General features: G+C 40.3%; 1 protein-coding gene and 1 non-coding gene across 5 annotated transcripts in view; both read left to right on the top strand.

The window, feature by feature from the left end:
- STRIP2 (striatin interacting protein 2) overlaps positions 1–10,549 on the top strand; it is a 53,783-nt gene extending 43,234 nt beyond the window's left edge. For all 4 annotated transcript variants that reach the window (XM_035254767.3, XM_078343794.1, XM_002807066.6 and 1 more), the window contains 3 exons: positions 2,992–3,096; positions 4,721–4,925; positions 7,616–10,549. In XM_035254767.3, the coding sequence (XP_035110658.1) occupies positions 2,992–3,096; positions 4,721–4,925; positions 7,616–7,866 (561 nt within the window). In that variant the 3' untranslated portion in view covers positions 7,867–10,549. The remainder of the gene's footprint in view (positions 1–2,991; positions 3,097–4,720; positions 4,926–7,615) is intronic.
- LOC118144038 (U1 spliceosomal RNA) lies at positions 6,394–6,552 on the top strand. Its single transcript, XR_004728503.2, has one exon. It is a non-coding gene; the product is annotated as a U1 spliceosomal RNA (small nuclear RNA).
- Positions 10,550–19,175: the final 8,626 nt, after the last annotated feature.

The raw sequence follows: 19,175 nt of genomic DNA, 5'->3' as shown, positions 1-19,175 counted from the left end.
ATCCTTGAGACTGAATCCTAAGGAAAGGTAGTCACAAACAGCTTACCCTCACTCAAAACTTCACTTTTAAAACTTTATTTGGTGGGGCACAGTGGCTCACACCTGTAATCCCAGCACTTTGGGAGGCTAAGGTAGGTGGATCACTTGAGGCCAGGAGTTTGAGACCAGCCTGGCCAACATAGTGAAACCTCATCTCTCCTGAAAATACAAAAATTAGCTGGGTGGTGGCACATGCCTGTAATCCCAACTAGTCAGGAAGCTGAAGCACAAGAATCACTTGAACCCAGGAGGTGGAGGTTGCAGTGAGCCAAGATCGTGCCACTGTACTCCAACCTGGGTGACAGAACTAGACTCCATCTAAAAATAAAAATTGAAAGATAGGCAATAACCTAAATGCCCACTAATACAGAGCCAACTGGTTAAATAAATTATGGTATATACTTGGAATACAATATTAGGTAACCATTAAAAAGAATGAGGCAGTTTTTTTCAGCTGGAGAAAATCACAGAATTAGAATGCTCAGAGCTGAAATGATCTTAAAGATTAGCTAGTTCTACCTCCTACAGGAAAGAAGGAAAATGATTTACCTAAGATCATACAGTCAGGGGTGAGACCATAATCCAAGTGTTCTGGTATCTATTCCAGTGCTGCTTCTATAAGGGTATGCCTTCACTCCCGTATTATTCTTTGAGGTACTGAGGAATACAAGGCTTTTTACGCCTCTACCATATTGAAAATCAGGATAAAGGAAGCTCATAGTAGAAATATACTTACCTATCCCATATGTTTTGTGTTTCCCATGCATCTTAACAATTTAAAAGTCTGTCTCTATTAACCACACAAGATATAATGTCTGTAGAACTTGGTCTATTTGGGGCAAGCCAGACTATCTGATGCACTACAGTAGAAAGTCCCATAAAAGTTTTCCTCAAAAGCAGGCAGATGGTTCTCCTGGGACAATATTGAATTATTATAGGATGGAGAATATTATTTATAAATAATATATATAGGTATATATTTTGAGATGGGGTTTCTCTCTTGTTGCCCAGGCTGGAGTGCAGTGGCGTGATCTCAGCTCACTGCAACCTCCACCTCCCTGGCTCAAGTGATTCTGCCTCAGCCTCCCAAGTAGCTGGGACTACAGGCACCCACCACCATGCCTGGCTAATTTTTGTATTTTTAGTAGAGATGGGTTTCACCAAGTTGGCCAGTCTGGTCTCGAACTCCTGACCTCAGGTAATCTGCCCACTTCAGCCTCCCAAAGTACTGGGATTACCAGTGTGAGCCACTGTGCCCAGCCTATAAATAAAATCTCTAAATAAAAAATTTCCCTGAAACTTTTTGGTCCTCTGTATTAGGTATTAGGAAAGCCTAATACCCTAAAAAATTTTGGATGTTCATTCCACATTAGATATATGCCTATCTTGCTTCAAATTAATTTGAGGGAGGAGGAGGTAATTTTCTATTCACCGGACAGCAGCTCACTTCTACATGTCATCTACTCCTACATTCTCCTATCACATTGTAGATGTGAGGAATTTCCAAGATGTTAGTTTGGCCATCATGTGTGCTCATTGATTTATATAGCTTCTGACACCAGTATCTATTTGCAAGACCCCAGATCATATAAGGACTCATATTTTTATTTCTGAAAAATGTTTCTTTGAGTAGATACCTGCTTTTAATCTGACATCCATCTGTTGTCTCTGGTTAGGTGTTCACAGACTATCAGAAATATATAAGAAAAGTACCTGGTTAGAATAAACCATCTGCCAATTTTCCTTCCATTCTGAAGAATTAAATATCTGATCTGAGTCAGGGCACCAAAAAAAAAAAAAATTAAGTATCTGATTGTAATATGGTTTGATAAAGGAGGGTGGAGGCTGACAGAAAAAAATTCAACCATAATAGATATCAGATCCATCCAACATAGTTTAAAATATACCAGAATTGGCAGGGCACGGTTGCTCAAGCCTGTAATCCCAGCACTTTGGGAGGCCGAGGCGGGTGGATCACGAGGTCAAGAGATCGAGACCATCCAGGTCAACATGGTGAAACCCCGTCTCTACTAAAGATACAAAAAATTAGCTGGGCATGGTGGCGCGTGCCTGTAATCCCAGCTACTCGGGAGGCTGAGGCAGGAGAATTGCCTGAACCCAGGAGGCGGAGGTTGCGGTGAGCCGATCGCGCCATTGCACTCCAGCCTGGGTAACAAGAGCGAAACTCCGTCTCAAAAAAAAAGAAGAAAAAAAAAATATACATATATATATATATATACCAGAATTAGACCTAATCCTAACAATTACAAGCATAGTTTATGTAAGTGCGGAGTTCCTGAATATGGGGATAAAATTCTCTCATTTGTTTTCTGATCCCAGAGTACTAAGCTACATAAGAAAGCTTTCTTGAACCAGGTTCCTATGTTCATGTATCAATCTTTCTTTCTTCTTCTTCTTCTTTTTTTTTTTTTTTTTTTTGAGATGGAGTATCACTCTGTTGCTCAGGTTGGAGTGCAGTGGCATGATCTCGGCTCATTGCAACCTCCACCTCCTGGGTTCAAGCGATTCTCCTGCCTCAGCCTCCTGAGTAGCTGGGACTACAGGCACCTGCCACCATGCCCAGCTCATTTTTGTATTTTTAGTAGAGATGGGTTTCACCATGTTGGCTAAGCTGTTTCGAACTCCTGACTTTGTGATCTGCCTGTCTTGGCCACCCAAAGTGCTGGTATTACACGCATGAACCACTGCTCCCAGCCCATGTATCATCTTTCTAACCAACACATGCTGTAGATAGTCTTCCAGGATTGGCAGCTGAGAGCGTTTTCAAACTGTGGGCTTTAGAGACCTCAGTGTGTCAAGAAACAGGAAGGTGAAGGGGTATCATTTCATATAGGAAGTCCTCACCTAAACTGACCAACGCTGACTTCCAGTCTTCTGTGGGAATTAAAGTCTTGGAGGTATTAAGATAATGAGGGATGTTCCCTATTATAGGAAGCTGGAGACAACAGCCAGTTCTGCTGGAGGAACCTCTTTTCCTGCATCAACCTCCTGAGGCTGCTCAATAAACTGACCAAATGGAAACATTCCAGGACCATGGTAAGTGTGGCTTTAGATCATGGAGTTGTCCATTTGACTGAATTTTTTAAAACTCACTAGTAAATATTTGTGTACTGCCTGGTTTGTGAGGTCCATATATAGACACTGAATGCTATGTAACATTTAGCACCTCCTAATTCTGGGCACTTACTCTATGTTAGATGATTACTTATCAGTCAATTTATTTGCAGGGGGCTGAATCTCAGACCCTCCCTAGGGCAGCTCTAGCAGGGAAGTTAGCAATGTTGTTTGGATTACACGCATTCACAAATGATGCAAGTCTAAGAGTTATCATTGCAACATTGTTTATAATAATGAAAGCTTGGAAACAAGCTAAATGCTTATTAAGCAGGACCAACTGGTTAAATAAATGATGGTATGTCCTTATAATAGAATATTATGCAATCATTAAAAAGAATGAGCAGCCAAGCTCAGTGGTGCACGCCTGTAATCCCAGCACTTTGGGAGGCTGAGGCATTAGGATGGCTTGAGCCCAGGATTTCGAGACCAGACTGGGCAATGTGAAAAGACCCCCATCTCTATTTTAAAAAAGTAAAAGAATGAGGCAGTTCTATACTGACATGGAATAATTTTCAAGGTAATAAAACAAGGTATAGAACAGTGTGGCAGGATATGTAGTTGGCTACCATTTGTGTTAACAAACAAAAGTAGGCCTGGTGTGGTGGCTCACACCTGTAATCACAGCACTTTAGGAGTCTGAGGTGGGATGATCACGTGAGGTCAGAAGTTCGAGACCAGACTGACCAACGTGTTAAACCCCATCTCTACTAAAAATACTAAAATTAGCTGGGTGGGGTCGTGGGCACCTATAATCCTAGCTACTCAGGAGGCTGAGACAGGAGAGTTGCTTGAACCTGGGAGGTGGAGGTTGCAGTGAGCCAAGGTTGCACCACTGCACTCCAGCCTGGGCGACTGAGTGAGACTCCATCTCAAAAACAAAAACAAAAGTAATGTATGCGTACATAGAATTATTGCCAGAAAATAAAAAACTGTGACAGTGGAAATGATATGTGTGGCTGACAAAATTTTCTTTTCGCTTTATACCATATGCTTTGAATATTGAAAACTTGGAATAATAAAATATGAATGGAGTAGTTCCCCCACCCCACTCTCTACATATATATTTTTTTCTTTTTTTTTTTTTTTTTTTTTTCTTTTTTTTTGAGACTCGCTCTGTTGCCCAGGCCGTAGTGCAGTGGCACAATCTCAGCTCACTCTGCCTCCCAGGTTCAAGCAATTCTCCTGCCTCAGCCTACCTAGTAGCTAGGATTACAGGCCCGCACCACCACGCCTGGCTAATTTTTGTATTTTTAGTAGGGATGGGGTTTCATCATGTTGGCCAGGCTGGTCTCAAACTCCTGACTTTAGGTGATCCACGGCCTCAGCCTCCCAAAGTGCTGGGATTACAGGCATGAGTCACTGCACCCAGCCTCCCTCTGTATTCTTGAAGATTAAATCTAAGTTGACTGGACGATAAATTCCTGAAAGCTCCCCAGGGATTTCTGAGGCTAGCTAGGTTTGGTTTAATTTGTAAGCTGGAAATTCCAAGAGACGTTAGATCTTTACCTGCCTTTCTTCGCCCCACCCCTCTTTGAATGAACAGATGCTGGTAGTGTTTAAATCGGCACCGATCTTAAAGCGGGCCCTCAAGGTCAAACAGGCCATGCTGCAACTTTATGTCCTAAAGCTGCTAAAGATACAGACCAAGTACCTGGGGCGTCAATGGAGGAAAAGCAACATGAAGACCATGTCAGCCATTTACCAGAAAGTGCGCCACCGCATGAATGATGACTGGGCTTATGGGAATGGTGAGTCTTCCAAGAGCTCTTGGCTTCCCAGAGTTTCCTGGGGTTTAAACAAAACTAAATAAATATTTGTCTCTCCTCTTTTGACATGAATTGTTACATATTTTAGATGAAAAATATATAATTATAGGTGAGGTATTGATACACCAAACTTTGAGGTTATGCCTCAAATTCTAATATGTGTCCTTGTGCTATGTAAACTATGAAAATCCATTTTATAAAACAAGTAAATTGAGAGATAATTGCCCTTCCAAATCATTCTTTTAAATGACAGTTTTATCCAAAAGATTTAAAAAATTAAAGCAACTTTTCATTATTACAAAGCAGATATCCTATGGAAAATATAAGTAAGAAAACATTTTACTATATTATCATATTTATGTACAATCCAGAAATTGCCACCATTAATATCTTATTGTATATTCCTTCGGATCTTTTTCTATACATATATATGCATATTTTATTAAAATAAAAGCAAGTTATACATGCTATTTTGTAATTTTCTCTTTTAACATTATCTCTACCTTTCCATTTCAGTACGTTTTCATTTCATCTAATAAAATTCATATTCACAATTTTCTAGTTGTCCCCAAATGTTCTTTATAGCTATTTTCCAAGTCAGAATCCAATCCAGGACCACAAATTGCATCTGGTTGTTATATAAATGTTAATTCTTTTTTTTTTTTTTTTTTTTTTTTTGAGAGAGAGAGGATCTCTCGCTCTGTTGCCCAGGCTGGAAAGCAGTGGCATGATAATGGCTCATGGCAGCCTCGACTTCCTGGGCTCAAGTGATCCTCCCACCTCAGCTGCCAAGTAGCTGGGACTACAGATGCATACCACCACCACACCTGGCTAATTTTAAAATTTTTTTGTAGAGGTGGAGTCTCTCTATGTTGCCAGGCTGGTCTTGAACTTCTAAGCTCAAGGGATCCTCCCACCTTGGCCTCCCAAAGTGCTGGAATTATAGGCGTAAGCCACCATGCCTGGTCTCTAGCAGTCTTCCCACTCCTACCATGAATGCTAACTAACTGAAGAACTAGGCCAGCTGTACTGCAAAGTACTCACATTCTGGATTTGTCTGTTTGCTTCTTTGTGGTGTTATCTACTTTATTCCTCTATCTATGGTATTACCTATAAACTTAAAAGTTAAATCTAAAGGTTAGATGAATTCAGTTTAAACCTTTTTGGCTGTAGTATGTCCTAGGTAATCTTGGGAACTGTATATCTTGTATATCTGTATATATATACATACTGTATACCTTGCCTTATATCAGGAGGCAAGATATTTGGTTTGACTAACAGAACTTGTAAGATTGACCAGAGTTTGGAAAAACTGATTTCGGAGAGCTTTTTTTAGCTTTGTATTTCCATAATTGTATTTGAGAATTTTTGGTAATGACTTGTATTTGCTGGATTTGTAACCTGCTTGAATTTTAAAGGATGATGCAGTAAAGAATTAAGAGAACTATACTTACTTACCTGGCAGGGAAAATACCATCATGATGAAGGTGGTTTTCTCGGGACAAGGCTCATCTATTGCACTCGAGATATGCTGACCCCTGCTATTTCCCCCAAATGTGGGAAACTCAACTGTATAATTTGTGGTCGTGAGGGACTGTATTTTCACTAAAAAAGAGTTTAGAGAACTAAGGGAAACATATGATAGGCACATAACAAGCCAGGATGCAACTTCTACTATAAGACATAAGGCACAATTATCTATTTAAATTCTTGTAAATGTTTAAAACATGAAAATGTTTTATCCTGCAAACAGCACATCTGTTGTTGCTGCCATTATGAGTACAAACTCAAACTACGCTTCCTTATGATAAACCATTGTGTGTAGGACATCAGAGATCTGGGAGATTTGTATCTTTAGCCCTGAAATAAGTGTCTAAGTGAATAGAAGCAAAACATGATCTGTTTCCTGTTTTTACCTTCATTGAAGCCATCACTTCATCATCTTAAAATAAGCTGACATACAGATTTATCACATGCTGGAGGAGATTCCAGGGAATCAGGAAAGTCTTCAGTAATTGGTCCATTCGGATTCTCCGTATTATACCCCTCTTGCCCCTTCCCATTCCTGGAGAGCTGGCAATTCCATTCAGATGGGACACTCTCATCCCCCAGGAAAAGCTCCATAAAAGATATTTAATTACACTTTTGGAAAACATAGTACATATAACGAGTAATACATAAAGCTAATAAGAAAGTGAAATAATGAAAAGGAAATACAACAGAAGAAGTCTACCTCCCTCTGGACTCTCATTTCCTTTCTCATAGGTAACGTAACCACTGTTACCAGTTTCTAGACTACCCTTCCAAAGATAATTTCTGCATGTACAAGCTTATGCATCTGGGCATATGTGTATTTTTTTAAACCTAAGTGTCAGCATGCCATATACTTATTTGGTACATCGCTCTTTACAAAAAAAATAGAATTCTGAGCAGTTTTATTTTTGGAATCCCATAGACCATGCTCTGTGGTAAAAGGAGCAGTGTTGGCTGGGTGCAGTGGCTCATGCCTGTAATCCCAGCACTTTGGGAGGCCAAGGCAGGCAGATCAGCTGAGGTCAGGAGTTCAAGACCAGCCTGACCAATATAGAGAAATCCTGTATCTACTGGAAAAAAAAAAAAAAAAAGAGGAGCAGTGTCTTGCATGTCTTTTTCTTCCTCTCTTTTCAACACAGACATCGATGCCAGGCCATGGGATTTCCAAGCAGAAGAATGTACCTTGAGGGCCAACATTGAGGCTTTTAACAGCCGTCGGTATGACAGACCCCAGGACTCTGAATTTTCACCTGTGGATAACTGCTTGCAGAGTGTGCTGGGGCAGAGGTTGGATTTGCCTGAAGATTTCCACTATTCATATGAGCTCTGGCTCGAGAGAGAGGTGTTTTCACAGCCCATCTGTTGGGAGGAGCTGCTCCAGAATCACTGACTAACCTCTTGTCAACAAGCATCAATAGATGGAGGTTGGATCCAATAAATGGTGCTCTGCCTACCTTGTTCATACAGGCTTTGTTACCAGTTCTAGGAGTGCTTACACAGGGAGATCAGCCTAAGAACATCCAGTATAGTTCAGGGCTCTTCTTGGGGCTGTTGGACCCAGAGATGGTGCAAGGGTAAGATCCTGAATCACAACAAAATGATCAACTTACCCAGAGGTCAGTTTGGTGTCCAGTTGGCCTTGGGAATCTTTTTGTGGATCAATCCTGGACAAGCTCTTTGGTGGGACCTCTTCCTGCTCTAGTCTTAACTAGAACCAGGCTAGACTTTGCTGGCTTTAAAGAGGAAATTTGTTATGGCATTTAACCCATGGCATTCGTCACGGATAGTGGGAGGTACAAGTTATAAAATAGGGAGAAAGTTTTCTTCTTGCTCACCCTGGATTCCTAGGACTTATCAGAGGTTTGGAAAAACCAACTTTGAAATTAAGTTTGCATTTCAAATTTCAAATTTGGACAGCCTCTTTCTAAAATCATTAGCTCAAAGATTATTTTAGAACACCTGCATCTTCTTTGTGAAGGATGATGATTTACTATTCCCTCAATACTGCATGTTATAGAAAAGTGTGTCGTGAAGAGTGTTTTTTTTCCCCTCATTCTGTAGGAGATCTATATTCAATGTGGAAATTATTTCCTTCTGTACTCTGTATAGGGCATGGAATGCTCTGCCATTTTTAAAGCGCCACAACCAATATGAAATAATCAGACCCTCTTTAAGGATGTTTCCTATTTTTCTTAAATGGCTCCAGTCTCAAAATGGCTGAGTACACTGCTGAAAATTATCCTTTTCATTCTATTCATTTTTTAAATGACAAGTTAACTATAGGAGGTTTTATTTATTCAGATGGTATGTCCACTTGTGCTCATGATCAATATATTTTTCTAATTGAAAAGATAGTAAGAGCTTCACAGCTTACCATTTTTCTTTTTCTCCAGTGTTAATTAATGATTTTTTCCCTTTTATTGCTAGCAGTTTCAAAGTGTCATGTGGAGATTTAAGCAATACTGCTTCTACCTAAAAGTATTGCACATTTCATTGAAAATATAAGAGTTGATGTACCAGCCTCTTTATATTTCTCTTTTACAGCAGGATCACATACTTTTCAAGATAAACAAGGTTTTTAGAAAAGTTTCTGATTTAGTTAGGATCATTTTATTTCTCTTCTGGCCCTGCAATTATACCATCTGTATCCTCAAGCTTTTTTTTTTTTTTTTGAGACGGAGTTTCACTCTTGTTGCCCAAGCTGAAATGCAATGGTGCAATCTTGGCTCACTGCAACCTCCACCTCCCGGGTTCAAGTGATTCTCCTGCCTCAGCCTCCAGAGTAGCTGGGATTACAGGCATGTGGCACCACGCCTGGCTAAATTTTTTGTATTTTTAGTAGAAACGGGGTTTTACAATGTTAGCCAGGCTGGTCTCTAACTCCCGACCTCAGGTGATCCATCCACCTTGGCCTCACCAAGTGGTGGGATTACAGGCATAAGCTACCTTGCTCAGCCTCTTCAAGCTTTTTTACTATAAATGTTGTCCCCCTTTCCCAACTTAGGCACTACTGAATCTTTTTGTGATGGCACCAGGTCACTTTATACTAGGAGATCTAGTCAAAATTTGCTTATTTATTCTGCCCCTTGTCAACCACAGTCTCATTTGGAGATTATAAATAAAATACTTGGAAGTATCCAAAGGAGCTATACCAAAATCTAATAAGTAAATCTTGGATTTTACCTCTTTGTGCTTTAAAGTAGCAAGATTTCTGTCTTTAAGGTTAGGTCATGGAGAATGTTAAGTAATGGATGAAATTTTTAAAAATAATTTGTAAATTTTACTTAAGTAGGACAGTAGTCTTTATTGCAATCAAAATAATTTACTTGGGCGCGGTGGCTTACGCCTGTAATCCCAGCACTTTGGGAGGCTGAGGCGGGCGGATCACCTGAGGTCAGGAGTTCAAGACCAGCCTGGCCAACATGGTGAAACCCCGTCTCTAAAAAAAAAATAATAATGATTTACTAAGCACAACTTCTGTAAATTAATCTATGGTCATGCTAGTATGATTTTAATGTGATTTGAGTAAACGGATAATTTTCAAGGAAAGAGTAGTCATTCATCAATTTATTTTAAGGCCAGATAGTATTCAGTTTATGTCAAAAACAAAGAAATTGCCTTTTTAAAAGCATGTACCTGAATGCTTTTTGAGGGACAGAAGTATGCTAAGCTTTAACATTTTATATTTATTTATAACCCTTCTCTAAGGAAAGGTTAATTCTCAGTGCAGATGAAGAAATTGAAGCACCAAGGATAAGTGATTAGTTTCCACTCACATCAATTTTTTCCACAGACTTGCTGGCACTAGCTTTCAGGTATTGACAGCCAGCCCCATATATTAAGGTAACCAGGTTGACTCTCCCAATTTGTGAACCCATGTTTGTGGTTAGGAATAAATTCAAATTAACTGTCTCCCAATGATGATTACCTTTACTACATAGAAAAACATTATTTGAATGTCTTACAGAGGATTTTTATTTGTGAATATTTCAGTAAAGTTTGTATTGATTGTTGATAACACTGTTCATCTACTGAAGTACTTTAATAAAAAGAAAATGAGCTGAAATTAGAAATTTGGTGTTTAAATTTTTCAACACAAGAGAACCTCAATGTCAGATGTAGAAAGGAAGGCTATAGGCTGGGCACGGTGGCTCACGCCTGTAATCCCAGCACTTTGGGAGGCCGAGGCAGGCAGATCATCTGGGGTCAGGAGTTCAAGACTAGCCTCACCCACATGGAGAAACCCCATCTCTACTAAAAATACAAAAGTTAGCAAGGTGTAGTGGCGCATGCTTATTTGCAATCCCCAGCTACTCTGGAGGCTGAGGCAGGAGAATCGTTTGGACCCAGGAGACAGAGGTTGTGGTGAGCCAAGATCACACCATTGCACTCCAGACTGGGCAACAAGAGCGAAACTCCGTCTTAAAAAAAAAAAAAGGATATAATAAAGTTAATATTACAAACTATTATTTTATTCCCAGAGTGTTCCCTGAGGATAGACTTAATACAAGCGAAAACTCCAAATCTTAGTGACTTTTGACAAATGTTACTTCTTATTCATGGGTCTGGGAGTCAGCCACAGCTCTGCTCCACTCAGCTTGCCTTGCTTGGATTGGCTCTGCTCCACAGTCTTCTTTTTCTGGCACTAGACTAATAGAATAGCTCCTACTTGGGACATACATTTTTTATAGTGAAGAGCAGGAGCAAGAGACAAACCATATACCATGCAAGCACATTCAAAGCTCTTGCTTGGATACTGTGTAAATCAAATTGTTCATATACCATTGACCAAAGCAAATCACACGGACAAGCCTAACATGAGACTGGAGAAGCATACTCTACCTACAGAGTGGCAAACATGGCTGGTATAATACTCTCATATTAGAGAAAGTGAATTGGTCAAGAATATCTGCTCCTATATTACACACAAAATATGCACAGCCCCTCTTCAAGGAAGACCGAAAATCTTATCCAGTCATGTGAGACCTGAGGTTTAGGATCTCATCTAGAAGAAGATGTAGTTGAAATGTTTCTTGATCTGTGACTTGTAAACTTAACCAACAAGATATGTCTACCTAAAATGAGCAAAAAAGACCGACTCTCCAAAGCGGAGTTTATTTGGAAATAGCAGGGGACTGCAATCTGGGATATGCATGCTATGGTAGACTATACGCTTATTTAAAGGGGTTGTGCCAAAGGAGAAGCTTTTAAAGACAGAAGTCCACGTAAACTCTTTTGAAACAAAGACCATTGGTTACAGGGGCTTGTTGCAGGAGTTGGCAATAGCTCATGGGTGGAGACGTTCATTGTTGGGTGAGTATCCTTGTGTAAGTGGCCTATCTGGAGTATTGTGGTATTGAAGAATTTTTTGCACAGTTCCCATCATAGGCCCTCAAATGAGGGCTCCTCGTCCATGGCCTCAGCTCCATTTTGTTTGTTAGAGTTTGACATTAGTGACTCCATTTTGATAATGTCATCAGTTAATAAGCTGAATTGTGGTGGTCAATTCACAATGTATACATATATCAAAACATCAAGTTTTACTCCTTAATTATATAAAATTTTTATCGCTTTGATATCCAAACTACATGAAGTGTAAACCGATGTGAAGTGTAAAACTTGCCACACTGGGACTCTGGGAACATATGGGATAAGTGTGTAATGTTTAGGGTGGTTTGTCTTGACATGATTTCAGAAATCCTAGGCACACCAATTAACATCTGCTTTACCTACAATAATAGTTCCAGGTCAGTCTTTTTGATAACAGTGTGATAGAATGTTATCTGTAGTAAAAGAATGTTTTACAGAATACAGAATCCCCTTTTGTGAAATACCCAGTAGATTCTTTAGCAGCTGGTACTATTCTGACATGTGGTTAATGCTAGCACATACAGTTGGGATCTGAGTTACCTAGACCATCTCCATCCAATGCAGGAATACCTTCACTAGCTCCCCCTAGGTGCTTATCTAGCCTCTAATATTTTTACTGACAAGAACCTTACTATTTCACACTTTCATTAGTAACAACTGAACTGTCTATGACAGAATTATGTGACTCAATACAATACTATCAACTTTTGGTATTATTTGGGCCAGAAAAACCACAATTACATTTATGGAATCCAAAAACCAAACTTTAGCTACTAGTTGCACTTTCTTCCCCACTGTATTAGTTTCCTAAAGCTGCTATAACAAGCTACCAGAAACTGGGTGGCTTAAAACAGTAGAAAATTATTCTCTCTATATGCCTGAAGTCAGGTGTCACTAGGAAGGTGCTCCCTCCAAAGGTTCAGATGGGAGAATCTGTTCCCTGCCTCTTCCAGCTTCTGGGGGCTCCAGGATCCCTAGGCTTGTGGTGCATCACTCCAGTCTCTCTGCCTCTGTGGTCACAATGCTTCCTCCCCTTCTCCCTCTGCTTCTCTCTCATAAGGATATGTGTGATTGCATTTAGGACCCCCTCAGATGATCCTCCCTTAAAGATCCTGAACACCATATTCACAGTTTCCTGGGATTCAAATGTGGACAAATCTTTTTTGGAGCCACCATTCAACCCACTATACCCACTAACACTCATGAGAAATCTAACAAATAGCAACATTGGTTCATTTACTCCCTCTCTATCACCATTAGTAGTGTAAGGCAAGTCCCATGAGAGGTTATTTTTAATTGAAAAATGCTTGCAACTGTAAATGTATTCCAAGGAGATCCAGGTAATCTGGCTTGGATACGGGATATGCCGTGAAGAAGTAGGTATCCAGTTGAAGAATGCATTTACGTATTTATTGGTATTTTAATTAAGAATATACACATTAAAAATTCAGAGAATACAAGAGTATACAATGAAAACTAATTTCCTCCCATCCAGATCCCTATCTCCTTCCCCAGAAGTAATGACTATCAATATTTTTTTATCCTTTTAGAAAACTTCCACAATACTCATCCATCTCCTCCCTATCCACATTTTTTTACACAATTGGGAACACAAGACATGCTGTTCTATATGTGCCTTTACCATTCGTCTTTGATATCTTTCCATATTAACATTCTATCATATGGCTATAAATTATGATTATAATCATTTAATAATATATTATGTTAATTACTTAATAATCGAATAAGTCTTCCCTAATATTACCTTCAAATACTTTTCACGTAAGAAGGGTATAGGTGGGAAGAATGGTGTGTAGCACGTGTGTATGTGTGTTGTGGCTGGGGTTAAGGGAGATTCACTAAGTTCCCATATCAATAGGTCAAAACAGTCTGACATATCATTTCCTCACAGAAGTTCTGGTTATTCAGACTCCCAAATCCTGTAAACGTAATGAGATGGTGCCTGAGTGTGCTGTGGGGAGGTGTTCAGGCTGTTTGCTTCTTTAGTAATTAGCCATATTTGGCCAACCACAGTGGCTCACACCTGTAATCCCAGCACTTTGGGAGGCCGAGGCAGGTGGATCACGAGGTAAGGAGATCAAGACCATCCTGGCCAACATGGTAAAACCACGTCTCTACTAAAAACACAAAAATTAGCCGGGCATGGTGGCAGGCACCTGTAATCCCAGCTACTCGGGAGGCTGAGGGAGGAGAATCGTTTAAACCTGGGTGGCAGAGTTTGCGGTGAGATGAGATTGAGCCACTGCACTCCAGCTTGGCGACAGAGCAAGACTCCGTCTCAAAAATAGATAAATAAAAGTAGACAGATTTAAATTTCAAAAATCAAGAATTTTAAATTTTTACTTTTATTTTATAGAAAAGAACCAAAGTCTTTCTAGGGAACTGCAAGACTACAAGTCATCCCACCTCTGCTCAAACACTTTCAGTGAAAGTGACTTCTTTACTAAATAAAACAGTGCCATCTGTCCCCTTGCCTCCAAATGGAAACATTACTTCAACCATTCTGTAACTTTTTGTTCAAATGCTTAATGGACCTGGCAGAACAAAGATCTTCCATGTGGATGCCTGTAAAAAGATGTCTTTGCCAGAAGATAACATTTTACCCAGAAAGGCAATACAGCATAATGGCTCAGATAGAGGGTGCTAGACCCAACTTGGTGAGCTATTATGTCATGCTCTGCCTCTATTAGCTGTGTGACTTGCAACAGATGGTTTAATCTCTCTATGCTTCAGATTCCCCATCTGTAAAGTGGGGATAATATTACTACTTACCTTCTATGGTTGTGTTAAATGAGTATACATTATATATACACACATACATACACATAGTGCTTAGGAGAATGCTTGCTAAGTATGAGTGCCCAATAATTGCTATTATTTTTCCTACCTCATTCCTCTCCCTCTCAATCCCCCAGCAAGAATAATAAATAGCATTTTAACTCAGGGGTTGGCAAATTAACAGCCCATGGGCCAACTCTAGCCTACTACCGGTTTCTATACAGCCCATGAGCTAAGGATTTTTTTTTATTTACATTTTTAAATGGTTGGGAAAAAGCCAAAGGAGAAAATTATGTTCTGATATATGAAAATGAACATAGATACGCTCATTTGTTTACATGTTGTTTATACAGTCATGTGTTGCTTAGTGATGGGGATACTTTCTAAGAAATGCTTCATAAGGCAATTTCATCATTGTGCAAATACCATACAGTACACAAACCTAGATGGTTTAGCATCCGGCACACCTAGGCTATATGATATAACCTATTACTCCTAGGCTGCAAACCTGCACAATATGTTGCTGTACTGAATACTATAGGCAGTTGTAACACAACAGTGAGTATTTGTATATCTAAATATAAAAAAGGTACAGTAAAAATGGTAGACATCTATAGGGCACTGATCATGAATAGAGATGGCAGGAATGAAATTGAGTGGTGTGTGAATGTGAAGGTCTAGGACATTATCATAGACTCCTGTAGACTTTATGAACACTATACACTTAAGCTATACTATTTTTTTTTTTTGAGACGGAGTCTCACACTGTCACCTGCGCTGGAGTGCAATGACGCAATCTCAGCTCACCTCTGCCTCTGGGGTTTGAGCGATTATCCTGCCTCAGCTTCCTGAGTAGCTGAGATTACAGGTGCCCCACACCCGGCTAATTTTTTATATTTTCAGTAGAGACAAGGTTTCATCATATTGGCCAGGCTGGTCTCAAACTCCTGACCTCGTGATTGACCTGCCTCGGCTTCCCAAAGTGCTAGGATTACATGCATGAGCCACTTTGTGCGGCTAAACTACACTAAATTTATTTGTTTTTCTTCAATAACGAATTAACCTTTGCTCACTGTAACTTTCTTACTTTATAAATTTTTTAATATTTTTAAACGTTTTTACTCTTTTGTAATGACACAGCTTAAAACACACATATATTGTGCAGCTGTACAAGAATATTCTTTCCTTATATCCTTATTCTATAAGCTTTTTCTATGTCTAATTTTTTTCTTTTTCCGTTTTTAAACTTTGTTGTTAAAGACTAAGATAGAAACAAATACATTAACCTAGGCCTGCACAGGGTCAGGAACATGAAGACATCATGGGTGATGAGAATTTTTCAGCCCCATTATAATCTTATGGGATCACTGTGGTATATGCAATCCACCATTGACCAACGTGTTGTTATGCGGTGCATAGCCTGTAAACGGCACAGTTTAATAGTTGTAAAAGAAGACACAGGGCCAACAGGCTCGGTGGCTCACATCTGTTATCTACTTTGGGAGTCCGAGGTGGGCCAATCACGAGGTCAGAAGTTCAAGACCAGCCTAGCCAACATGGTGAAACCTGTCTCTACTAAAAATACAAAAAATTAGCTGGGCATGGTGGTGTGTACCTGTAATTCCAACTATTTGGGAGGCTGAGGCAGGAGAATCGCTTGAACCCAGAAGGTGGAGGTTGCAGTGAGCCAAGAGTGCGCCATTGCACTCCAGCTGGGCAACAGAGCACGACTCTGCCTCAAGAAAAAAAAGAAAAAAAGAGGACACAGGGCCCAGAAAGTCTGAAATATTTATAATCTGGTCCTTCACAGAGTTTGCTGGCCTCTGCCCTAGATATGAATAACTCATCTCCTAAGTCTGCCCCAGCTGGTCTTACCTCTCAAGGTCTTGCATTCTCACTGCTAGTACCCTAGTGGCTGACCAGAGGAAATTACCTACAAAGAGCGTTTTATTTTTTCCATAACTTTTTCTTCAATATAAGGGCTATCACAGGTGGGGCTATCATGAAATGAATGCAGTGCTATACTATTGCACTTAATGAAATAAAAAGAAAAAGAGGAAGAAAAAATAAAGGAAGGATGGAAAGAAGACGTGACCAGAGTAGAAAGGAAGAAACAGGAATTTTTAAGTGTAACTTCTAAGAAAGACAGTGATAGAATATTCTAAATTTGGATATTCTAAGAATGCATGCTTCAATTCTGGTAATTTTTTAAAAGAACAGCACAGTTAGCATTACTATTTATAAAGAAGACATAAGGATGTGTATTCATAAATAGATAAAATTAACTAGTGCTATTCTGATGTGAGAATGAATAGTTATCTAAATTTAAAATCTTCTTCCATTTTACATGGGAAGATTTCTTCAGTTCTTGTGGAATAAACATCTAAGGTCCTAAACATTAAGCGATTCTTAACTGAACTGGCATTTAAGACAAATGCATATATGATCAACGATGTTCTGATACTAGCAAGGATCTGCACTATGTGTTATAACAAGTCTACCACCCAGCCGCACACCTCAGCAGCCCTCCTTACCTCCCTGCAGGTCAGTGCTAAGGCTTTCTCCCATGCAAAGGCTAAAGATCCATTTGGTCAATGGAAAACAGTCCTGCCCCTGAAATGATTCCAATCATCACTAGACTATTCATTTTATATCCTGCCCGTCCACTGGCAAAACATGCTTTCTTGTGCTTTATATCTTTTACAGCAAGGCGCTTTATATCTTTTACAGCAAGGCTTCTTGAAAACACTTTCAAATTCACGTAGCAGGCTGGGTACAGTGGCTCATGCCTGTAATTCTAGCACTTTGGGAGCCCAAGGGAGGATCACCTGAGCTCAGGAGTTTGAGACCAGACTGAGCAACATAGGGAGACCCTGTCTCTATAAAAAATTTAAAATTTTAAAAATTAGCTGGTCGTGGTGGTGCTAGCCTGTGGTCCCAGCTACTAGGGAGGCTCAGGTGGGAGGATCATTTGAGCCCAGGAATTCAAAGCTGTAGTGAGCTATGACTGCACCACTGCACTCCAGCCTGGGCAACAGAGCGAGAGTCTGTCTCAAAATAAATAAATAATAATAAATAAATTCACATAGTACTTTCACAGTTATTCTATCATATTGCCTTCACAGCAACCCAAGGGAAAAAAAGTGAAGCTCAGAGAATCACCCAACTAATAAGTAGTGAGGCTGAGACTTGAACTCACATCTTCTGGACTTAGGAAAGGCCTACCTGAATAATTATAATGGTTAACAGCACAGGCTCAACAGACAGAGGGTTCTTTGACTCTGACTGTGAAGCTGGGAAAATTAGTCAATTTCTGACCACGTGTACAAGGTGGAGAACATAATAGAAATGACCACACTGGTTACAGTGAAGTGAAAATACAATGCCGGCAGACGCTCCTTCATTGTTGGCTATAATCTGCTGTATGAAAGGATGAAATGGGATTTCAAGGGAGGGATTGATAAAAGAGAATTTCCAAAGGACGTCTAGGCCTGAGTGATGAATGTATCATTCTAGATGGATGAAAATGAGTTAGAGGAGACGAAGAGCAGGAGCCTGGGAGAACAGTGCAGCCAGTCAGGACTGGGCGAAGCAGGAGACGGCCAAAGCACAGGAAATGATGGGGCAGAGGACCAGTCTCAGAGGGCAGCCATTCTTCACATAGAGACTGTGTCATCACGAGAGTGGTAGGCACTGATGTGACTCCCTGAGCCGGCAGGGGAGGGGACGCTGAGGGGGAAGCGCACAAGCTGAGGAGTGGACTTTGAGATCATCCCCCAGTTGCAGTGTGGCAGGAGGAAGATGGGCATGTAATGATAATGTCAGCCGGGTTGGGCAAGAAGCAGAATGCATGCCTCAGAAACATGTGGGGACTTACAGAAGGAGGGGAGGCTAGTAGCCTTCACTCAGGCTCAGACATCAATGAGAATGAAGTCTCTAGGCTTGGCAGAATGAAGGCAATAATACTTCTCAATGAACCATGAAAATTATTCCATTAACGTCTATCATTACTGCTGTGGCATACAGTGAGGAATCTAAAAGAGGCTGCTCATGTGGAGAAGACAAGGAAACCTCTTTTTAACTGGAGTGCAGATTCTTGCAATGCCAGAGGCTGAGGCTGAGTTTACTGGCATAAAGTATTGTTAGTGATTAATGAGCTCACAGTTTGTGCTAGGCCTTGAAGGTTGAACAGGCTTCTGATGATAAGCAAGAAGAAAACACTCCAGCTAAAGCGGACCACATAAGTAGAGGCTGGGAGGTGCGGAGCACCACAAATCCCAGAGGCAGAGGAGAGTGGCCAAAATGAGGCATGAGGGGCCAGCAAGCGTAAGTATTGAGGTGAGATTCAGAAAGACTACAGATATTCATACCATACCAAGGAGTTCTTTGTAGGAGAAAATGGGTGACACATGATTAAATCTGTGCTTTAGAAAGAATGCTAGAGGGAGTGCAGAAGCCTGAGGCAGCAGCCACAGGCCTGGGCGGGGTGGCAGTCTGAGGAAGAGGTGGGTGGGGAAGGGCGGTCCCCCA

Source organism: Callithrix jacchus, chromosome 11 (genome assembly GCF_049354715.1).
Source record: "Callithrix jacchus isolate 240 chromosome 11, calJac240_pri, whole genome shotgun sequence".
NCBI classification, from domain to species: domain Eukaryota; kingdom Metazoa; phylum Chordata; class Mammalia; order Primates; family Cebidae; genus Callithrix; species Callithrix jacchus.
Note: the sequence above shows the minus strand (reverse complement) of the source record. Positions and strands in the feature narration are given on the sequence as shown.